The sequence below is a fragment of the Gavialis gangeticus genome, unplaced genomic scaffold, assembly GCF_001723915.1.
Source record: "Gavialis gangeticus isolate Ggan-Ray unplaced genomic scaffold, GavGan_comp1, whole genome shotgun sequence".
NCBI classification, from domain to species: domain Eukaryota; kingdom Metazoa; phylum Chordata; order Crocodylia; family Gavialidae; genus Gavialis; species Gavialis gangeticus.
The window spans coordinates 64,291,500-64,313,663 of record NW_017729004.1 but is presented as its reverse complement, the minus strand read 5'-3'; the positions used below and the strand labels follow the sequence as shown (position 1 = coordinate 64,313,663).

The 22,164-nt window shown below is 37.4% G+C and overlaps 1 protein-coding gene across 3 annotated transcripts in view; it reads right to left on the bottom strand.

Annotated features, from left to right (window-relative positions):
* PHF14 (PHD finger protein 14) overlaps positions 1 to 22,164 on the bottom strand; it is a 364,911-nt gene that overhangs the window by 71,929 nt on the left and 270,818 nt on the right. Inside the window, exons 18-19 of one of the 3 annotated variants that reach the window (XM_019508485.1) lie at positions 7,663 to 7,776; positions 695 to 2,015 (exon numbers count right to left, since the gene is read on the bottom strand). The exons of 1 other annotated variant lie outside the window; for it this stretch is intronic. In XM_019508485.1, coding sequence (XP_019364030.1) covers positions 1,965 to 2,015; positions 7,663 to 7,776 — 165 coding nt within the window. In that variant the 3' untranslated portion in view covers positions 695 to 1,964. Of the gene's footprint in view, positions 1 to 694; positions 2,016 to 7,662; positions 7,777 to 22,164 lie in introns of those variants that run through there. One more of the 3 variants, XM_019508484.1, reaches the window with a different exon arrangement.

Genomic DNA, 22,164 nt, shown 5'->3' with positions numbered 1-22,164 from the left:
TAAAATATGATTTCAAACCAATGAATGCCAATTTCTATTTGCCTTTAATTTCCTCTCAATAGTAAGTTCATCAGAGTGTGACAATTAATTAACTTAATTAAGCTAACTTAATTATGTTCTTTCATAGGTCAATATGTAGAGCTACTCAGATTAATAGCAGAGCTTGTAAAGTTAATCTTCTTGTATAATGCAAATGATGCCAAGTCATGTATTAAATACCTTCCCAAGTAACGGATGATATAGGACTGAATGTACTCTAAAGAAGGGCAGAGTCTGTGAAAAGGTTAAATAAAGACAAATGTCTTGGATTTGTAAAATTTTTACACAGAACTAATTCATTTTTAAACTAATAATGTTCTTTCAAGAGGTTTGGCTCAGTAAGGCTATTTACAGCTTAAACATACATAATAAATTACCTTCAAAAGCAACATTGTATGGCAACATTTCTGTAACCATTTCTTCTGACCTTTATGTTTTTGTTATTAAGGAGATTATCTAGAATATAACCATTTTAATAGATTCAGATGAAAATAGGAATGCTTAAATTATTTTCAGGTGATGCATATTCCAAACTACTGTACATTCCAGTTGTGCTCTATGAAAATACTCAATATACAAAATATAATACTCTAATTTTTATTAATATCTTATTACTTATAAGCGTTAAAAAAAAATCAAGACAACTGAAATAACATTTATGCTGTCACTAATATTTAATATACAGCTTACTGTCTCTCATGACAATTAAAAATGATTAATGGGAAACAGTAATCAGATTACAAGAAATACTTATATTAAAGAGACAAGGCACTATACTTATTTCTGGACAGGTGAATAACTTGTGCGTTAACTCAGGACACAGTTCATCTGGCCTTGCAACCTGAGATGTCCAGCTTGACTACAAGTAACTTTCAGATTAAAACATGGTTTGGTATGAATCATCTGAATTGTCTATATTCTCAGAAGATTATTTCAAATGCATGGCTATCACAGACTGGCTCTCTGTTACAACTGGTCATGAATGAAAAAAGAAAGACTATAACAACAATGTTCCATAGGAAGCTGGTGAACAGAGCACAGAACCAGAGGAAAAGACTCCCACATTGCTTAGAACTTTTAAAACCAGAGTAGATAAAACACTAGAATTTTTAATGGAAATAATCCTGCATTTCTAGGGAGATTACATGATCTAACATGCCTTTCCTTCCCTAAATCCTATAGCTATATATTGTATTTTACTATTCTTACTATGTGGTGTACACTGAAAACACCAATTTTCATAGTCATGGTAGATGTTCAAGGCAAATTTGTTTCTGTCCCAAAGCCTTAGGTCTCTAAATTTTGACTTAAGGGCAAATCTTCTTTGGCTGCCAGCACTATAACTTTGTGACAACCAGATCTGCACATTAATATAACAAAAAGCCATAGTAAACAAACACAGTAGCCAGTTTACTGCAGTACGTAGCATTACAAAAATAATGCAACATATATTCTTTAATAATGGTAAAAACAACTCATTCATAGGTCTTTGGAACAGTTTTCCGCACAGGATAGGTTTTACTGGGCCACATGGGATAAAATTAGAATTGTGACTAAGATAACATCAGAAACCGTGAATTGTGCAGGTACAATTTGGCTTGCAAAATTATACTGTTAGTGATGAAAAATAAGAAGGAAAGAACACAACTTGACTTTCAGATCAATTTTATGGGGAGCTGGCATTTAAAAAAAAATCACAGACCGAAGAAATTTAATATGAAATCACTGGGAGATCACAGACCAGAGTCTACAATCAACATGGAACTGTACAAATACTTTTCAAAGTAGAGCAGGATCTAAAAAAAGAAAGAGCACAACAAAAATATGATGCAAAAGAAAAACGCGTAGTTGAAGCCTTACTGTATGGATAACTGTTTTCAATTAACTTCATCTAGGAAATATCCACAACTTTTATAGCTGAAATGTCAACAACAGTCTGCCATAATTCTTCTCTTAGAGGCGTTTAAAGCTGGCAGCTCCAGGAAACAGAAAAAAAATATTGTACTATCTTTGAAGTTAGAAACAAGAAAGCTTTATGTCTCTTCATCAGAGCAAGAGGCATGGCGTTGTGTTCACTATTAAATATTTTCTTGCATCTCCCTGGGTGTGCGAATCATTTTTGACCATCACCATTGTTTATTCTACCCAGCCTTAAATTACCTTCAGATTGGTATATGTTTATCAAGGTAATCTAGTTATTTAATAGTTATGGATGAAGAATGCACTGGGAGGGCATTGCTATAGTCTTAGTCACAGAATCGTTTTGCTTCAATTTGTTCATGAATATGGCACATTATACTTTTTTTAAAAGCAAAAAGCCCCTGTGCTTTACAATAAAGTAAGATTAGAATGGAGACTCTGCTGATTATGTTTATGGGTTTGCTTTGTTAGAAGGCACTTTTAAAACACGTTTTTCAGTCTTACTGAATCTCAAAAGAGGCAGGAAGATTTGCAAAACAATGCTTTACTTAAAGAATAAAGAGTGAAGAGTATTGAAAAGCAAAAGAAAATGTCAGCTGCCAATTACGGTCACAAAAATGAAGGGACATTCCCTTTGCTCACATTTGAAATAATACAGAAGGCTCCATTAGTCCTTTTAAAAACTAATGCATTGATTTGAATGCCTAGTAAGATGCTTGCCAATGTCCACAATCCTTTTAAGCTGCCTGTAGAGTACTTATGACGAATAGCAGTTGACTTAAGTACAAGACACATTTTTCCCCATAAAGCAGAACACTATACTACAGCTGATAGAAAAAAGTCTGCACTTTATCCAGATATGCCGCAAGCAGTAAACGCCTAATAATTCAGAAACAGATTAATGGATACCTATTTTAAGCTCTTCTTAGCTCAGTATCTTGATATTTTGCACAGCTTTGGTAGTTTTACCACTGTACTCAGAAAGCAAAACAGAGAGAGGTAAAGAATTTTCAAACTTGACTGCTACAATGTCATCATTTATAGTTTACCTAAAGGCTCAAAAACATACTTTTTCATCAGAATTAAAAGTTATGAACTTATATATATTATTTTTATGCATAAATAAAGAATTTGTAAAACATACATGCAAGAGGAAAAGCTTGTGGGCCCACACTAGTAAAACATGATTAACTTGATATGAAAAGAAGTTGGTAAAAATAATGTGCATTTCTATCTTACTTCTATTTAAAGAATACGATGTTTAATATGGCTCTTCTGAGATGTGCTGCTATTATAGATAAAAGTGCCAAAAAGCCCTGCTGAAGCATACAAGCTATGTAGATGATGGGAAAGCTGTGTCAAACTGACGCAATTTCTCTGTGTCAAACTGACACGTGCTGTGCCTGTTGCAGGGGTGTGCTAAGCTGGAAGTAAAGTGCTGTTTTTTTCCCCCACCTCTGTAAGCACCCTGTGCGGGTTATTTCCAAAACAAAACCATTTTCAACCCTCAGCTATTTCAACAGAATAATTCTTAAAACAAAGCCTAAAAAGAGGCCATATTGCTCCAAAAGACAAAATTTTGCCAGTCAAACCACAGCCACTGGACTGTGGGGTAGTCACAAATATTTCTGATAATAGGAAAAGTATTTCCTTACTTTCCTTTCACTCAAAAGCAACTGATCTATAATTGTTAAAATAAAAATAAGAAAACTGTCATGCAGACACGAGGGGAAATTTCACCTCATGCGGCTCATGCAGTTCAGTTCCAAGTTCATAGTCAGCAAACATGGGACATGTTTATGCATGGGGTACAAGGGTGCTTCAGCGTGGGGCAGCCTCTGCACTGAAGCACCCTTGTGCCCAGGCTGCCCCATCAGTGTCTACACGTGTGCTGCAGCAGAGAAACAATAGGGCTGTGCGAAGCGTCGGTCCCTGATTCGATTCAGTGGAGAGTCAGCCCAATTCAGTGGCCAAATCTCTGAATCTGAATTGAATCAGGAGACCCTTTAATTTCTCTGAATCGAATCGGAACTCTCTGAATCAATTTGGAGAGATTCGACGACTTGGACACAGACACAGCTTTAAATGTTTTTTCTACACATCTCAAGGTACCAGGTGGCTTGCGAACGCCAAGATGGTGGGGTGGATAGAGCGTCCAACGGGAGTGCAGGGGGCCCCCCAGCATGCTCAGCAGCAGACCCATAAGTGGACCAGAAGCACTTCCGGAGCCACTGGGGAGCATGTTGGCCCCCCCCCGTCCACTTCTAGGTCTGCTGCCAAGCATGTGGGGGAACCCCCCCCCCCACAGCACACCTGTGGGACGCTCCATCCACCCCATCTTCACAGCATTCATGACCCGTCCCTGGTACTTTGAGGTACGTAGAAAAAATATTTAAAGCTGTATCTATGGCCGAATCGCTAATTCTCTGAATCAGCATCGAATCTTCAGATTCGGATTTGGCCGAATTGAATTGGGGACAGTGATCCAAATCAACGAATTTAATCACTGACCCTTATTCGGGCTTAATCTGAATCGAATACAGCGCATTTCGCACACCCCTAATAAATAAATCTGCTGTAGGATAATACTTGTGTCTGGCAGTACTATCCTAGAGGGAGTTCATTAGTTTATTCTGGCCTAATATCACTGCACATGTAGGTGCTACCATCTTACTGTGGAGTTAGTCAGCTCTGCAGTAAATGTCTTGTGTAGATGTGCCTACATAGCCTAATGTAGTGGTGTTCTAATAGAAACTTGTACAATCATCACCCTAGAAAATCCTCGTTATAAGAAGAAAAAAGTGAGTTTAACGTGGATTTTGAGAGTGACATGGTATACCAGTACAATCATTTATCATTTTGTTTAAATAAGGAATGCATAGTTGCTTAATAAAGTTTCAAATTTCCTTCTATTTTAAAATATGCTACAATTATTTTTCTTCACCTGCTGGGTTTCTAAAACTCATCTACACTAATCTATAACACTTCCCTTGGTCTTTCATGACCTATGACAACCAGGCAAAAACACCAAATAAAAGATTTTATTCTAATTATGTGTCTAAATCCCCAAACAAAATTCAGAGCTCTCTATACTCTATGTGCAGTAGTCACATAGGTAGAGATGGTCCTATGACATACAGATTATAATCTAATTTGAAACCAGATATTAAACCTGGTATTAACCTCCCTTAAACCAGGTTAAAGAGAGAAGGCTGTGATGACAGGGAGAGTCCCACTGATCCTCCCATTCATCTTGGATGAAATTTTCATATACACAGAGAGAAGTGAAAGCTACAAATTTACTTCTTATTGTATGTTACTTATATTAGCAAGAACAAAGCCTAACAGAATGACCTACGATGACTGTCCAAAAAACCCACAAATATCATCAACAGAAAAAAAAGTGGCAAACTTCAGACAACTCCCAAGAGCATTACATTTGTATTCATGTATCTTAGATAAGAAAACATCACTGTCAGGGGAAAATTTTAGTTTACAGTCACTAATACGTAGTTATTAGGATATTTCAAAGCATCTTCACTATGAACTGGTCTTCTGTAGCCAAAACTGAAATCTGTTTTGACCACTGATTTCATTCAGTCTTCCTTTTAGCATGCTTTGCAGTTTTGAGTCTTTCAGTCTACTACCCATTTAACTTCTGCATTCCTTCAGCTTTCATTGTTATATGCGTTTCTGAACAATGGCTCTCTCATCAACAACAAATTCACATGGGATACAAATTAAGTTATTAACTAGTTACTAGTAAACTAATACCGGTCAATCCAAGTGTTAGCTGGTTTAATTTTACACACAGACCGAGTAAAAGCATAGGGCTGGAGTTTGAAAATTGACTGAAAGGAGAATTTAAGAAGTTAAAACATTGGTCATCCATGTGTAGCTTAACTTAATTCCCCATCATGGTGATTTGCCAATATACTGGTACCATCTATGAATCTGGAAAAATACTATTGGTCCTCTTCTTACAGTGAAGGGTCCTACACCAAATACCCCACATAAATCCAGGCATAGAACTCTCTATTCTCATCTACACTAAAGCCACCATTTTTGGAGAAAGTGTTATTCCTTCAAAAACTACTTTAACAGACTTTCTTGAGGGCAAATTCTTAGTCATTCAAATTCCCTTCTTTCCAAGAATCTCCTTCTTACATTCAAGATGTATTGAATTGTTATTAGTACTAATCTGCATTATTCTGTAATATTTTTGACCTGCCTATGGGGAGGACTCTATCCTTTCTCACTAGATATAGAAACAAGATAGAGAATCAGAAGAGAGAAGAAATTCCAGAATAAAGAATATTTTTAACAACAAAGAGTTAATGTCCTTTTCTATGAATAGAACTGAAATTAGAGGAACTCTCAAAAAGGACTAGATAGGTTTTAATATAATGTCCAATTCATCTAGAAACATTTTTTGATAGGTCTGTCATAAGAAGAAAAATCTGTAAAATTGGCATAAGCTGGGGAGAGTGAATTTGAAGTATCAGGGCTTCTTCTCAGGAGCCGACAATTCCTGTTCTAAGCAGACATTTTGACTCTTGGGGTTGGGGGAGAGGATCGTCCCCTGAAAACATGCTTCCACAATATGAAAGAGGTTTTGATTTTACAGGTTTCTCTCTCTCCTATGCCTCTCTGAACCAATTAGTCCCCAAGGTACCTCTCTGTCCTACCTTCTGCCTGGCTTTAGACAAACACAGCTAACCACCCCTTGGCTATGAAATAGGTATGTTTCATGGGTTGACAGAAACGTATCTTAACTTAGCTTTACTTTGGAATAAACTCATGACCTGAAACTTGCTGGATGAAATTGGATGCTGACCTCTTAGAAGTATGGTGGGTTTAGCTATTTAGCTTAGTCTTCTTTTATTACATTTTTAACACTTATATTTTTATCATGCAAATACATTCTCATATCAAGAGACAGGAGAAGTGCAAATCATCAGTCATGCAATCATGACATTTTAAAAGAATTCTTCCAACATTTTTTTCTATTATAGGGAAACTCAAACAGTGGCATTTGGTTAATAATGTAGTAGCTAATACTGAATGGACTTTTATGGACAGGGAACCAAAGTTTTGTCATAGCAATGTGGAATTTGGCCATATGATTAGGCCAGGCAAGTAACTCCTGGTGCTCAAATGAAGGCATCTGCAGTAGCTAGATACATTTAAATTCCGTTTCCTGGTAGCTTTCTTTAAAAATGAGAGGGAAGTTCTCTGAAATCATGGCCAATGTAGTCGAAATCTAAGAATTTTGGCAATAGCCTTACACCAAAAGGCCCAAAACAAAGAAACCCCCCCCCTAAAATAAACAAACAAACACACACAACTTTCTAATAATTTTAGTTCTATAGGATTTGACTGTTTCACTGCCTGAATAAGCTCTTGGCTCTTGTTATGGATGTATTAGAAGGAATGAACACAAATATTTTCTAAGATTACTGGAAATTCCAGACACTTACTATGAGATTCTCAACTAATGACAGCAGAGCAAACAACCTTAGCTTTAGGCAGTGATACTTGAGGCCCTAGAAATCACAACAGGATTGTTGTAGAAGGGCTAGTCTGCACTCTATTTTTAATAAAGCTTTTTTGTAGCTAAAACAAGACCAGGAGTGAAAAATTGCGGCAAACCTAAATTCTCAACAGTTACGTTTGGAATAAAATAGACACAGAAGGTCCTACCTCTTCTGGATGTTTCTGTGCCACCGATACCAGCTCTTCAGAGCTACTTCTTGAGGTAGAGGGTACCACTTTACCTGGGGCCTCTGCTACCACCTCATTTGACGGTTCGGAATCCTGAGGGCAACAGAGACAAATAGACCCCTCAGCAGTGTATTGCAGCGGTACTCCATCAAATAGACTTCGAGGGACCGTGGTATAAGCACAGGCATAATAGCCAAGAACTCCATAGTTCAAAAATTTGTCCTGGGCAAGCCACATAACCTCTGTTTCAATTTTTCCACCTATAAATTGGGGATAACTGCATACTTTCCTCACACTAGTATTGTGAGAATCAATAACTTTTATGTAGTATTTGAAAATATAAAGTACCCTACAAGTGTTAAGTATTATGCCTTAGTTTCCAAATTTAGCAAAGGGAAAAGAACTTTCTTCAAATATGAATAAGTAAGGACACAACGCTGCAACCAGCTGTGAGTGAACGGAGAGGTTGCAAAATCTCCATCCTTGAAGGTTTTTAAGACCCAGCTAGACAAAGCTTTGGCTGGGATGATCTAGTTAGGGCTGGCCCTGCTTTGGGCAGGGGGCTGGACTAGATAACCTCCTGAGGTCCCATCCAACCCTCATTTTCTATGATTTGATGATTCCAAGATCTGAGATCTGGGGATAATAAGTTCAGTATTACTTTAATGGTTAGGCTTCAATAATTATAAGGTGGCAAACAAAATCTGACAGGTATTTCTGCTTAGCAGAGAATGTACATCCAAATGTATTTCCAAATGGTGCATTGGAAAATGATAGAAATGATCTTAGTGCTTTTTTTTGTAAAAGTAAAAAAATAAAATCGGATGGCAGGTTAAATTGCTCTAGTGGCTAATCTTCTGGAGGAAAGTCTACCCAAGGAATAATTATAGTTAAAAAAAAATAAAATAGGCCTAGGACTGTAAAGCTTTTGCAAAATTCCAAAAATGGAGGGACCTATAAAAGACATCTTTGTATATGAAGTGAAGTGGGATGGGGGTGAGAATGAGGGTGGGGGGGGGGTCATTTGATGTTGGTTACATGCCTGTTTGCTGTCTGTTCAAGAATTTAGTATTTGTCAGAACCCTGACTTCTAGCTTCCTCTGTAAGAACTGACAGCTAATATTCGCGTCTCACATCTTATTTATGTGACTGCCCTAATATTATCACACATGTTCTCTGTACCTGTTGGTATTATATACTCTCACATCTAGGATATTTACATATTCTCTGAAGGTTATCCTCAACTCTGGTGTCTTCTACCTTGTAACTATCCCTTGGAAACACAAATAAGTAACAGTTATTCTGTGGATTGGGAATGTGGGGGAAGATACCAGAAGATACAGAACTTAGTGTAAGGTATATGTATGCCATATATTTGGAGCCTTATATATACAGAAAATTTACTGCTAGCAATCTATGTTCTTCTATTATTTTAAAATCAATTACATTAGATATTAAACACAGATTAATATACTACTAGTTGTAAGTATATAAGTCAGCAAATAACATTAAAGAACGAATACAACCCAATTTTATGGGTCAACTTTGTGTGTCAAAATATTGGTATTTAGCACAAATTCAGATGCAAGGCAATTCGCAGTGAGAGCTAGAGCTGCACACAGGGTTAGGGTTAGTCTTAAACTGATGTTTTGTGGCAAAACAGTATCATTTGGACTGATTTAAATTATCTTGTATATGCAAATTAACTTAAAACCTAGGAGAAGAAAGTACTGTAGCAAGAACAGTATTATCAGGTAAGTGTAAAATATAACGGGCTTGACCCATCTTCCCCATGCCTCACAGTCTTGTTTGGTACTTTCCCTGCTACATACTGTCAGCATACATGTTAAACTTGTCCTGCACGCCACTTCACAGCAAAACAAACAAACAAAAAAATCCTACTATAAAATTCACTCCATTGAAAACTGGAGTTGGAAACATTTCTTCTGGCACCTCTAACCCAGTAAAAGGTGGATGTCAGGGAACAGTGGATAGGTCACCCTAGAGAGATCCAATTTAATGCTCTCCCTCTATAGCATCCACTTCTACCAGTATGAGACAGGATACTGACCCAGTATGGCACTCCCTATAGATGAACTTAGGTTCTTTGGAACTTTACTAAATTATACGAGGTTCACATATGGTTCAATGCATACTTGCAAACTCAGGGATACTTAAAAACAGAATTTGGCCCATTTCATTCTCCCTTTCATTTTCAATTAATGCTTTCAAATGTACAATCAATTCAACAATTTTTTTATAATATAATTTATTGCATGTAAATAGATGTCAATCTATTTTGTGGCTCATTGTACAATCACCTAGTATAGAATCTGGGTAAAGCTTTTCCTGAATCTGCTGGCAGGTCTAACACTACAGCAAAATATCATCACATAAGGGATGTAACTCTTAGGCAGTTTGTATTTTATGTTCTAAATTACTTTATGTTGACCCTTCACTGGATTTGTTTATATTAGCTTGGTCAAAATTACAAAAGATGGGCCAAAATTAAAGGCATACAAATAACACTTTTTGATTATTGTGGGCTTGATAACTACACTTCAGTGTTTGACAATATGGAACCAATCTGTTAATCTGTGCTAATCCTACCGCGAACTTGTTGTAATGCTCATTATAAAAGTTATTTTACATGTTATTATACAGAATGCAGAATACATGCTTTTGATGTATCACTTTCCTTTTCTCTAGTCAGGGAAATCAAACAGTGTACTCTTGGAAACTTCAAGCTGAAAAGCTTGTTATTAAGTTTTTCTAACATAATGACCTCAAAAAAAATTCAAGTTTTAGGTTTATAAAATAAAGTGTTTGCTATTTATATGTTTGCTTTCACCTATTTATTCAAAAGACAGAGTAAAGGGTCTGAGGCTCTGAATTCCATACACATTTTTGTTCATAACTGTTCCATTGTTATGCTTCCAATTGGGCCATTTATATGTTGCAACTACTCTAAGGATCATTTCCTTTGTTGTTGTTCCTTTTGTTTCTCTTCAAATAGTTGGGTAACACTATTCAGATCCTTATAGCTAGCAAACAGAAGACAAAAGAAAAACTGAATTTAGTACTATTTTGGTAAGTTTACATCAGTTAATTTCAAATTGATTTTAGTGCCCTGGTTAGAGTAACAAGACCAGCACACTGCATCATGGGGAAGCCTAAGGAAGACCAATGAATAATTAGGTGAGAAGGAATGAATAGAAGACATGTTATATGGTTGGACAGCCTGAAGGATTCCTTTGGGACTGGAAGGTAGAATAATTTAATATGTCTGTTGAATTCATGTAAAGAATGCAGGCCTCTGAGTTTAATAATTACAATACCGTGACAGAAGCCCTTCCAGTTCAAGTATTTTTGTGATTCACATAAAAGCAGAGTTATCTCTACCTACTGCACTCAACTGCTTGAGGAGTTTCAGTAGAAGCATAGCCAAAACACTCTAGAAATGAACAAACTAAAAAGATAAGTATCTACAGCACAGTTTGTTTTTCTTTTCTTGCTTCTGTAGCACAACAGAATAACTTCCTTGACTAGTGGAAAGAGATAGGGACAAGAAACAGTCACATAAGAGTGATAGAAATTCCTACAGTTCTGTCACAAAACCCCGACTGTCCTATGATGCCAGAATGTAGCAGTTCATACTGTGCTCATGCTGACTCCTTTAGGTTAGCTGGGTTACTCATACATAATGCAAATTATCATGTGGGATACTGCTCTTGTTAATGTTTACCTGACACAATAGTAAAAATGTCAAAAGGTGCAGAAACCTTTCATCAGGGCTTCTCACCAGTGTTAAGCTACAATATGACTAAGCAATAGCTCTGGTCCGAATTTTGGGGTGATACACCTTATGGTTGCCAAAGCCCGAGTGTGAAAATAAATCTGAAAGTGTTGTATCAGAATCATAACTATTTGACCTTAAAAAACCCCTTTCTATTGAAAAGATGGCAAAACGTAGAATTTCTATCAAGAAATTTCTTACCTCCTTTTCTTACTATTGATACCCACAACACTCCAGATTAATTTTGCAAAACTTCTCTTTCCAACAGCTCCAGTATCATGAAGACTAAATACAGAACCAGCAATAAAGCTCTTAACTAGACTGTAGTTATTGTGAGTGAGAAGTTAAAGCACATGATTGTCCTGTATGTAGTGCATGAATGTCCGTCAGGTAACCTCCACAACAAACCTCTAAAAAAACCCTGCATTTCAACTGGGACCCCCTCCTGTATCAACTTTATTTAATGAACTTCTTTTGATTTGCATGGAAATGAGATGGACACATACAGGCCCATCCTCTGCTCAAGGTAACTAATGTTAGATACATTCAGAAAATAAGCATATAAAAGTTATTTTCCTCTCTTAGGCAGACATGCCCTAGTTACTTCTTTTCATCACACTATCTATAGTAGAGACATAACTTGTAGCTGAGACAGCTTTGTCAGTTAAACTCTAACGCAAGAAACCTTCATTCTTCTAAGTTCCTGTTGTGTTTGTCCACTGTTTGCCAAGAGGGATTATTAAGAGTTTATAGCAATATAAGAACCTCTTATAAAGGTACTTGTCCCTCAGCCCTGCAGGGGATGAATTCCAGGGTTCTAAAGTTGCAGAGAAACTAAATTGCTAATTTTTAGATGGTACCAAGGTAGTTTTCATCTGTATCCTTTGAAGGATAGAAAAACAAACAAAAACACCCCCTCCCCCAGAACTGTGCAACTATTTGCAAGCCTTTATCATGCAAATTATTTTATACATACCCATTTTGTTGTTTAAGCCTTCTTGTTTCATTAAAGTACCATTTAATTTTCTGACCAACATGTGGAGGGCCATATATCTGCATTCTGAAGCCATAATATATCTTCCTAATGGACCACAGTATTTATTAAATTAATGAATAAATTATAAGGAGAAATCACTGTTAAAGAAGCAGAGCTTCCAGTTTACTGAAAAAATAGTCACTTTTACAGGAATGTAAATGCCACATGCACACAATTTGTGGCAACTCGGTAATTTCATTTTGAAAACAAACAAGGGGTAATATTAACAGTGCCCAAGTTAAAAATACAGAACTACTGCAATAATCTGACCTTGCTACAAGCCTCCCCAGACAGCAACATTGGTGCGACTGCTCTCTTTGATATACAGGGGACCATTCAATGTACACATACAGAAGATTACTATCAATGATCTGGAAGATGGGATGGAAAGCACCCTCAGCAAGTCTGCAGATGACATCAAGCTGGGGGGAGTAGTAGATACACTAGTGGGTAGGGCTAGGGTTCACAGATACTTAGACAAATTGGAGGATTAACCAAAAGAAATCTCATGAAGTAAGAACAAGTGTAAAGGCCTGCACTTAGGAAGGAACAAAACCATGCATGGGTACAGACTGGGACTGACCAGCTAAGCAGCAGCTCTGAAGTAAAGGACCTGGGGGTTACAATGGACAATGAGCTGGATATGAACCAAAAGTGTGTCCTTGTTGCGATGAAGGCTAACAGCATGCTGGGTTAGATTAGTAGGAGTGTTGGCAGCAGACTGAGGGAACTGATTCTTCCCCTCTATTAGTGAGGCCACATCTGGAGTGCTGTGTCCAGTTTTGGGTCTCCCCACTGTGGAAAGGAGGTGGACAAACTGGAAAGAGTCCAGCAGAGGACAATGAAAATGTTTAGGGGGCTGGACACATGACTTGTGAGGAGAGGCTGAGGGAACTGGGCTTATTTAGTCTGCAGAAGAGAAGACTGAGAGGAGATTTAATAGCAGCCTTCAGCTTCTTGAAGGGTGGCTACAAAGAGGATAGAGCTAGATCAGCAGCTCTGAACCTTTTTCAGTAGATGTATCCCTTGGTCTCAGAGTGAGACTTCATGTACCCCCTTTCAATGGGAAATTAATTTTTTAGGCCCTTCGACCTGTTAGAAATGTATGAAATATATCTCACATACCCTCTGGGGGTACATGTACCCCCAGTTCAGAACCACTGAGGTAGACTGTTCTCACCAGTGCTAGATAACAGAACAGGGGGCAATGGTCTCAAGTTGCACCAAGGGAAGTTTAGGTTAGATATGAGGAAGAACTTCCTCACTAGGAGGGTAGTAAAGCACTGGAACAAGCTACCCAGAGAGCAGGAGATTGAACTAGATCAGCATTTCTCAACATGTGTGGTGCAAGAATATAAGAAAGGGTTGTGAAAAATCACAGAAAAACCATAGAAAAAAAATCACTGATTTTCTCTTTTAAAGGAGAAAAATGTGGGAAACCATAGGTTTTGCCTTGCAGGCTAACATAAGGCTAGCTGCTTAAATTATTTACTAGGTCAGGACTGGCCAATCAATGTTTACAAACAGGTCCTGGTACAAAAAAGGTTGAGAACCACTGGACTAGATGACCTGCTGCCAAACCTAATTTTCTATGATGGTCTCACTTTCCATTCTAGTGCTTTTATGTGACCGTAGTGCTCATGAAAATTAAAATAATACTAGTAGGACAGTAGCTGAAATTAAGACTACTGAAAGCAAATTTCCATAGGCAGTCACACAGAAGATGCAATATGAAACAACTTTCAATTTCAATCCTTGAAAAATACAAACCAACAGCTGGCCAAAATTGGCCAAAGATTCTTGTGTAAAGTGTCGATAAATACTTATATGGTTTTTGGATAAGAGCCAAATCATTTTTGGTTATTTTATTTAACCTCTAATATAAAACACTCAGAAAAAATTAAAATATTAGTTCATTACAGCCCATAGATTTCTCATATTTGGCACAATTTTCTGTTAGCTTTTTAATGTGACAGCGTTCATTTCAACATGGCTCCTTTTAATTTTCTTCTCTACTGTGCACACATACATTTGAACTGCATGTAGAAATAACAGATTTCTAAAATAGATGTGAATTGTGGGTGGACCATCTAAAAGTGAGAGATTTAAGGAGGAAAAAAATAGATATAAGCGAAGAGAACATTCCTTGTTTCATAATAGTGTTGTAGGCCAAATCTGGGGGCTATTTTTTTCAAAAATAATTTCTAAAATTCATGAGCACAGAATTTTGTAAAACTCCTCTCACATATACACATCTATATGCTCATGAACGTTACAAAGAAGTTTTAAAAGCCCCCAAATTTTACTTCATACAACTTAGGTGTATATATTTTTTTACGAGTAGACGTGTGTGCACGCACAAAATTGAAATAGAGCACCTAAAATTTTCTTCCCTGGACAACAAAACAGATTTTATTTAAAAAAAACTGACAACTTCAAATATGACTTGAAAACATATCATAACCGTCTCCCAGTCTAAGTCACAGCAGCTGTTTAGCTGTACAGCGAAGTTGCAGATGCCCTTTAATTTTAACAAAAAAATGAAGACTGTTCAAAGCATAATATAAATGCACACTTACGCTACATTGTTTAGATATACAGAAAGCATATGAAGTAACATCTGAGACAAGATGATGAGAAATTTAAACAATGATATTTATGTGAAGCAAATTATTTTCCTAGTACTGCTACTTAAAAAACAAACAAATGAGAACAAACAAACAAAAAACCCCAAAGTTCCCAAGTTCAGCATGACAGGTTTGAATATATTACACTAACTTCGTATCAGTTTTCATACATCATCCTTTACCTTGGTCCAGCTGAAAATTACGCAAGCCATAAATTAGCTTTAAACAAGCTTTGAATCAGGCTGGAACTAGTTTTCAAATTAAAGAGCCGTCAGTATATTACAAGGTGCTGTCATTTTATTACCCCAATCAATTCTGTGTGGCCTGAGGTGCAAGGAAAATGGATGCTGTCTTCATTTGCAAAGGGTTTATCTCCTATACCAGGCTTGGAAAACATGACTGCAGTAATGAATTGGGAAGCAAAGTTACTAACAAAGACTTTTAACAACAGCAAAGGAGAAAACAGTTGCTCCTCTTCAGAGTAATAGAAGGAAAAAGCCCTTTGAATACATGAAGCTCAACTCTTCAGGCAGCAGAATTATGGGAAGAGAACTTCCACATTGCAGTCAGAAAACATGCATTTAAAACACTTTTAGATTATATCTTTGCATCTTATTTTGCCACTTTTTTACTAGTTTCTTCATACCAATTTAAATGCCAAAACCTCTTGTGTAAATTTGTTCCAGCACTTCCTTGCTCTCTTCCCTTAATAGGGAACATCTTAATTAGAAAAATAAGCCTGTTCTTACTACACTGGCTACTACATAGTAATTACTAGTGAAAACAGGGCATCTATAGTTTGCTTGTGAGTTAAGCTGAGTGGGGACTAACCGTTTCAGCAGGCATGCCACAGATGAACCTTGCAGCAGCCTGAGTGTCACTTGGATCCCCTTCTCCTGCCTGATCTGCTGCTCTGCTTTCTGCTTCCTGCCCTATGTGCAGGTGTGTGGTCTGTCCTGTCCCTGATCTGTTTCATGCTACATACAGAGGCTGCCAGAACCACATGTGGCATATGTACTATGGCAGGGGCAGGCAATTATTTTTACCTACATGTCATATAGGCAGTTCTGGGGAGCTGCTGTGGGCCAGTAAGCAACCCCTCCCCCCTCCCTGCAACAGCCCAGATCCCACACGCTAACAACAACAGCACACAGCCTCTGACCAGGCCCTCCCTGCCCTTCTAGGCAGCCCAGGCATTGATTTCTTCATTTCCCTCTCTAGCTATTCTTTATATGAATCCCTGAAGAATCCCCAAAGAGCCCTTCAAGCTAACTATAATAAATATATAAACAAATGTTTAACCCTTCCACCCCTCAAACTAGCAAGATACACAAAATATTTAGCTTCAGCTTTTAGATTACATGGCTTTTTTTCTAACTGCCAGCATCTTTTGCATTCCTCGTATTCTGTTAAAGGCTGGAACTGAGTAACTCTATGCACTTGTAGAGACACAAGCACAATAGAGTTCACCAATGAGAGTTGAATAGGATCTCTGGGTGCTAATACAAATGGAAAAAAAAGGCGAAAGGGAAGCATCACTAACCTAAGAACATAAAGTCCTGGTGAAATGGTGCTGACCAATTTTGTCACCGGGTAAGACATTTTGCACAGAGTAAAAAATGAAAGTTTTTTAAGCATTAGTGCTCTCATCAACCTAACTTTCATACTGTACAGCTACTGAAGCCCAATATTGCTTTGCCTGCAGGAATGCTGTTTGCAGTAGTAAGTGAGGGTGTAAAATTATTCTATTTACTGCTTTCTAAATGGGTAAATGCTATATTGCATATGACCAATGCAAGAGCCTCATAGGCTAAGTGTGAAATCATGGAAAGGGAAAAAAAAGGATATGCTTTTTATTTTCATATTAATCATATTTTTTATTGGCTCAGTATAACCCAGCAAAGGTGTGTGGTGCCCTTCCTACTGTTCATTTGCAGGATTTTGACAAGAAAGTCAAAACTCCTTTTTCTTCAGTCACAAGGAAAAAGGCAGATAGCTGCCACTGCTTTGTGCTAGTACCTCTCTTTCTCTGGCAGATGTATTGTGCACTGAAGCAGTTGCAGCATTACAGCAATGGAGAGATGCTTCCACAGTACTATTTTTATAGTGGAATACAGCTCTTTCTTCATCTGACATATGATTTACTCTTTACATTTTTATATGTCTGCTGCTATGAGGAAAAATAGCATGTAAAGAAGGAAAAATGAATTATGTTTTTGTCTAGATGTTTTTATTTTAGATATTTTAAGTTTACTATGCATTTATCAGCTATTCAAAACACTATACACACTATTTACTGATGCTGAATGAGAAGCATACATTTTCACCTTTACTCTCCCTGATCCCTTCTCCTATAAACATTAAATACTACAGTAAAACCTCAGGTGTGCATCAGGAAGGTCTTCGGTAAGGCACAGCAAGTGTGGTGCCTATTGTGCTACATGTATTCTGCGCACATCCTTGACTCCAATACTCCTACAGAGCAACATCTGGCCCTTATGATTTCATATTTAATTTCCCCCCCTAAATAGCAAATGTGCAAAGTCACCAGGGAGTTATTAACAGTGCAGGGGAGAAGTGCAGCTGTAACTGTTTCATTAGCTAAGTGAGAATTTATAGCTGCTTTTTGGGGTTTGAATTAATCTAATTTCAAGTTTTCTGGGTAGTTGTGTGCAAGATTCTAAGGCTATCTATTCCAGCCCTGAATATAGAAGTAGCATCCAAAGAGAACAAGATTGTATTTGTACCCCCTTGAAAACATACATGAACTGCAAGAAAAATGTAAGGGACTCTTGGATAGTTGAGCCCAAAGATTTATACATATGATTATAACTCTTTTAAACTAGCATGCATACAAATATGGGGGACATCAGAACTGGACCCCATAAAGCAAACTTCCTACCACTTATCACTTTAAACTGTAAATCCACACAATTTCTGAGCAATCTGGTTTACTGTTTGGTTGATAAGAAGTCAGCAGGTGCAATACTATATTTGCTTAATGCTTAATTTGCACTGTTGAATTGAGTCCTTGAGGAGGTTTTTGCTCTAGAAATCAGCTGCTCTATTCTGCTACAAATAGGAAGTGGCTTGGAAAAGGCACTCTTTCAAGCACAGTCTTCAGACATTATGTATTAGAATGCAAAGCACGTCTGTCAGATGTTGAAACAAAGCTTTACATTGCACCATTTAACTTTATTCTCAAGGCAGAGTCAGCATGGTAGGATTTTATTATTATTTCTCATATAGTTTAATATATAACATTTATTTAGTTTCTTGTATCCTCATGAGCAATGATTCTAGCTCTTTAAGCACTAGAAACCCTCAAAATGGTGGTATTAAAATGGGAGACCACCAAACGCAGCACTAAACTGTTCAAGAGCACAGATCACAAATAAAATAATTGGAATATTCCCCTATTTGATGCATCAATTTGGACACAAGGAAGTAAAAGACTATACACACTGTTATTTTCATAGCCTAAGTTTACCTCATACAGCAGAGCCTCTTCTTCTCTTGTCTTTCACTGCCATATTTAGCCTCCATGCCATGAGCCCTCTACCATTGTCCCCCTCTCCGTTTTCCCTTCGCTCTCTAAATATGTCCTATTTTTCCCCAGAGGATGTACGTCTTCTCTTTCCAATGTCCCTGTCCCCTAGGGTTTTTCATGCCCCATATTCTGGCAAGGGTTGTGTGCCCCTGACTTTTATGTCAGGGTGCTTGTTTGTATTCTGCTCATACTACTCACCTTCAACATGGCACAGTCCTTTCATTCTCCTCCTATTGAGGGTGAAGTCTCTGTGCACCCTGTTTTCATTCCCTACCATTTCTATTCTTCTTTCTTTTCTTTTTTCCCCTCCCCTTTCAAAAGTATCCAATATTTTAAACTCAATTAGAGCATGTGCTAAGCTAAAAGAAACAGTTAAGCAGAAACAAGTTAATTTCTGCCATCAAGAAATGCATTGATCTATACAGGATTACAAAGGTCGCTGAACCCAGGACTCTGCTAACCAGATGCCATTCTGATTTTTGCCTAAATAAATTTGGTTCTTCCCATTCATACTTGAAACATTCCTGTATTTTGGAATTGATCAGTTGTTGTGTTTATCACAGAGAAGTGCCTTCGAAGTTAAATGTAAGGGTTTCATGAACTTGGCCAACTAGTTTACCAATCCATTAGAAAGCCTGTCAGTGTCCATTGTTCATTTTTTGCATGATATAATGAAACGGCAAGCAGATCATCCTGTATTTATTTCAACTCCAAGGACAATATGGATCAGTTGTGAGTTGAACAAAGATGATGGTGACAGCCGTGGTGACAATTCTAAATTGTGATGTTTTCATTAATTAACAAGTATTTAAATATATATTGCAAGTCCTGACACTAATAAATCAAATCTCTTGCAGGACAGTCCTATCTGTAGAGGAACAGATTCTTAGCTAGGGAAGGGAAGTATGGAAAATTTCCAGCAAGTTTAACTATCCAATATTACTGCAATGTACTTCATTAATCATCATATTGTTTACACATTGAATACAATTCTTACCTTGAGTTTTAAAATTTTGTACATCTGTCTCTCCCATATGTATATCTCTCTCTCCCAGAGAATATATACATTTACAGAAGTCTACCTTATTTCTAATAGACTCCATGCTTTATTAATTACTTGTGTATCTCAATTTTATTCAATTCAGGTCACATTTCTTTATTGTCTCCCATTCAGAGGGGTATTCTGCCACATCAGACTGAAATTGATCCCCTGCCTCATAGATCTTACCCTATCTGATTATTACGATAAATTATGGCATTAAAATATTAATATTTATGGTTACTTAAAATACTAAATAAGCTTCCTGAAAAAGGATTTTTTTTATTTCTTATATGCCTTGCATCTTTAACACTTGATTCTGTCAAAGTATGTGTGTTGGGTATCCTACAATAAGTTTCAAACAACATAGTGACTTGACAGCAGGTATCCTGATTTGGCCATTAAAACCAAACAGTGAAATGTTTAAAACACATTTATGTTTAGAATCTACTAAGCTTTGAACTACTAATACAGATACTATTATAAATACCTTGTGGCTATCAAAAACATAAAGAATATTTCATGTCCAATTCTGCTGCATTAGAAATGGGGCTGTTTATTAAAACAGGAAACGAACAGCTCAGCTGACACAGTTTAAGATGTGACATTAATCAGCAATCTTTTGCTGAGCCCACAGGAACTGAAAGGTCAAAACCAGTGCTTCTGCTTTAAAGACTGCTCTAAAAGGTCTGGCAATTTCTCAGTCTTCATTAATTAAAAGCACTGAAAGTGATATATAGAATTATAAAGTTAAATTCATTGGAAATGTTTTAACTTATTCTCTTTCCTTGAGGGTCCTGCACACTCACCTTTCTTGTGCTACATTACATTTAGGAGATAATCCCCTCTTTTTCAGCACTTATATGTACACAGAGTCAAAAAATTACTGTTTAAATATTTTACTGACTGGCTCTTAAAATTATAGTTGTATAAATTTAGGAGGAGGATGTTAATTGATGTATCTGTTAAGCTCAAGGACTCCTGGTTATATTATAGAATTTGCCACTGCATGGTGCACAGAAAACAAGACTTTTGGGATACAACATACAATTCTACTGCTTTCATACTGCATGCATAAAGGATGGCTACTGGGTAGTATAAAGAGCACACTGTAAAGTGATGTACAGTACATACTCCTTCAACATATCCCTATTTGGAATTTCACTTTCAATTTTATTCTTGACTTTTTCCATCCTAGCTGCTTCTCTCATAGAATCATCAAAAGGTAGGGAAAGGGATCTTCAGAGGTTATCTAATCCAACCCCCTGATGGATGATTTGGCTATGGATGATCCTCCCTCTAATACAAATCCATGGTCTAACCTATTTGTAAAATTACACAGTCAACCCTGATGCAAGCACAATACATAACACCCTAATCTACCACAAGTAAGGCAGGGGGACAATGGTGGACAATATCCTGTAGCTGCAAGGGCTTTTAAAATACGCTTAAAACATTGAAGAAAGAGGGATTCCCCCCCCCCCCCCCCAGAGGAAGGCACAAACCTTCACAGTTCATCCTAATATGACCATGGGATAAAATTCCTTCCTGACCTCAGATATGGTGATCAGTCTGACCCCAAGCAGAGGAGCAGGGCCCTCTATAAAAACCTCTAGGTTTAAGAGCACTGGCACACCCCAGTCAAAAACCCTAGCCTTGGTTGCAGCCAGCAACCCATGTAGCAACAGGAGAGGAAAAAAAAAAATCTTTCCCAGCCTGACGTGGCAACCAGCAAAGCCCCAAAGCCTGAGAAATATCCATAGTTGAGCATAGGCATGGTGGTCCAACCTTTTGTTGAACATCTCCAATAATGGACAGTCCACAGCTTTCTTAGGCAGTCTATGCCATTGCCTCACTGTTACAACAATGAAGTTTTTCTTGATATCCAGTCTAAACCTACTTTCTTGAACTTAAAAGGCATTGCTCCACATTCTGCCCTCTGCAGAAAGGGAGAAAAGGTGTTTCTTCCCTCTTCTTTCTGATACCCCTTCAGATATTTGAGGACCGCTATCACGTCTCTACTTACACACCTTTTCCTCAAGCTGCAAATGCATTTCCTTCAACTTTTCCTTGTATGACTTGTCTTCCATCTCTTTTATCATTTTTGTCATCCACCTCTGGACCCCCTGTAACTTCTCCAAGTCCTTTACAAACTGTGGAGCACAAAACTGCCTCCTTCCCAAATGTTATCTTTTATGGAGGTATTGGGAAGCAAAGTTAGTTGGGAAGTGGGGAATACTGTCCTTGGTCAGAGGCAGGGGACCATAATAGGATAGACTGCTTTTAAATTTGGGAGTCTTTTACTTGAGAATGTTGTTGTGTTGTATACTCTTATTTTAATATTTATTCTGTTGCTATTTTATTCTGCTTAAATCATCCTGAGCTTTTTTTTTTTTTTGGGGGGGGGGGGGGGGGGGGGGGACGATAAAAATC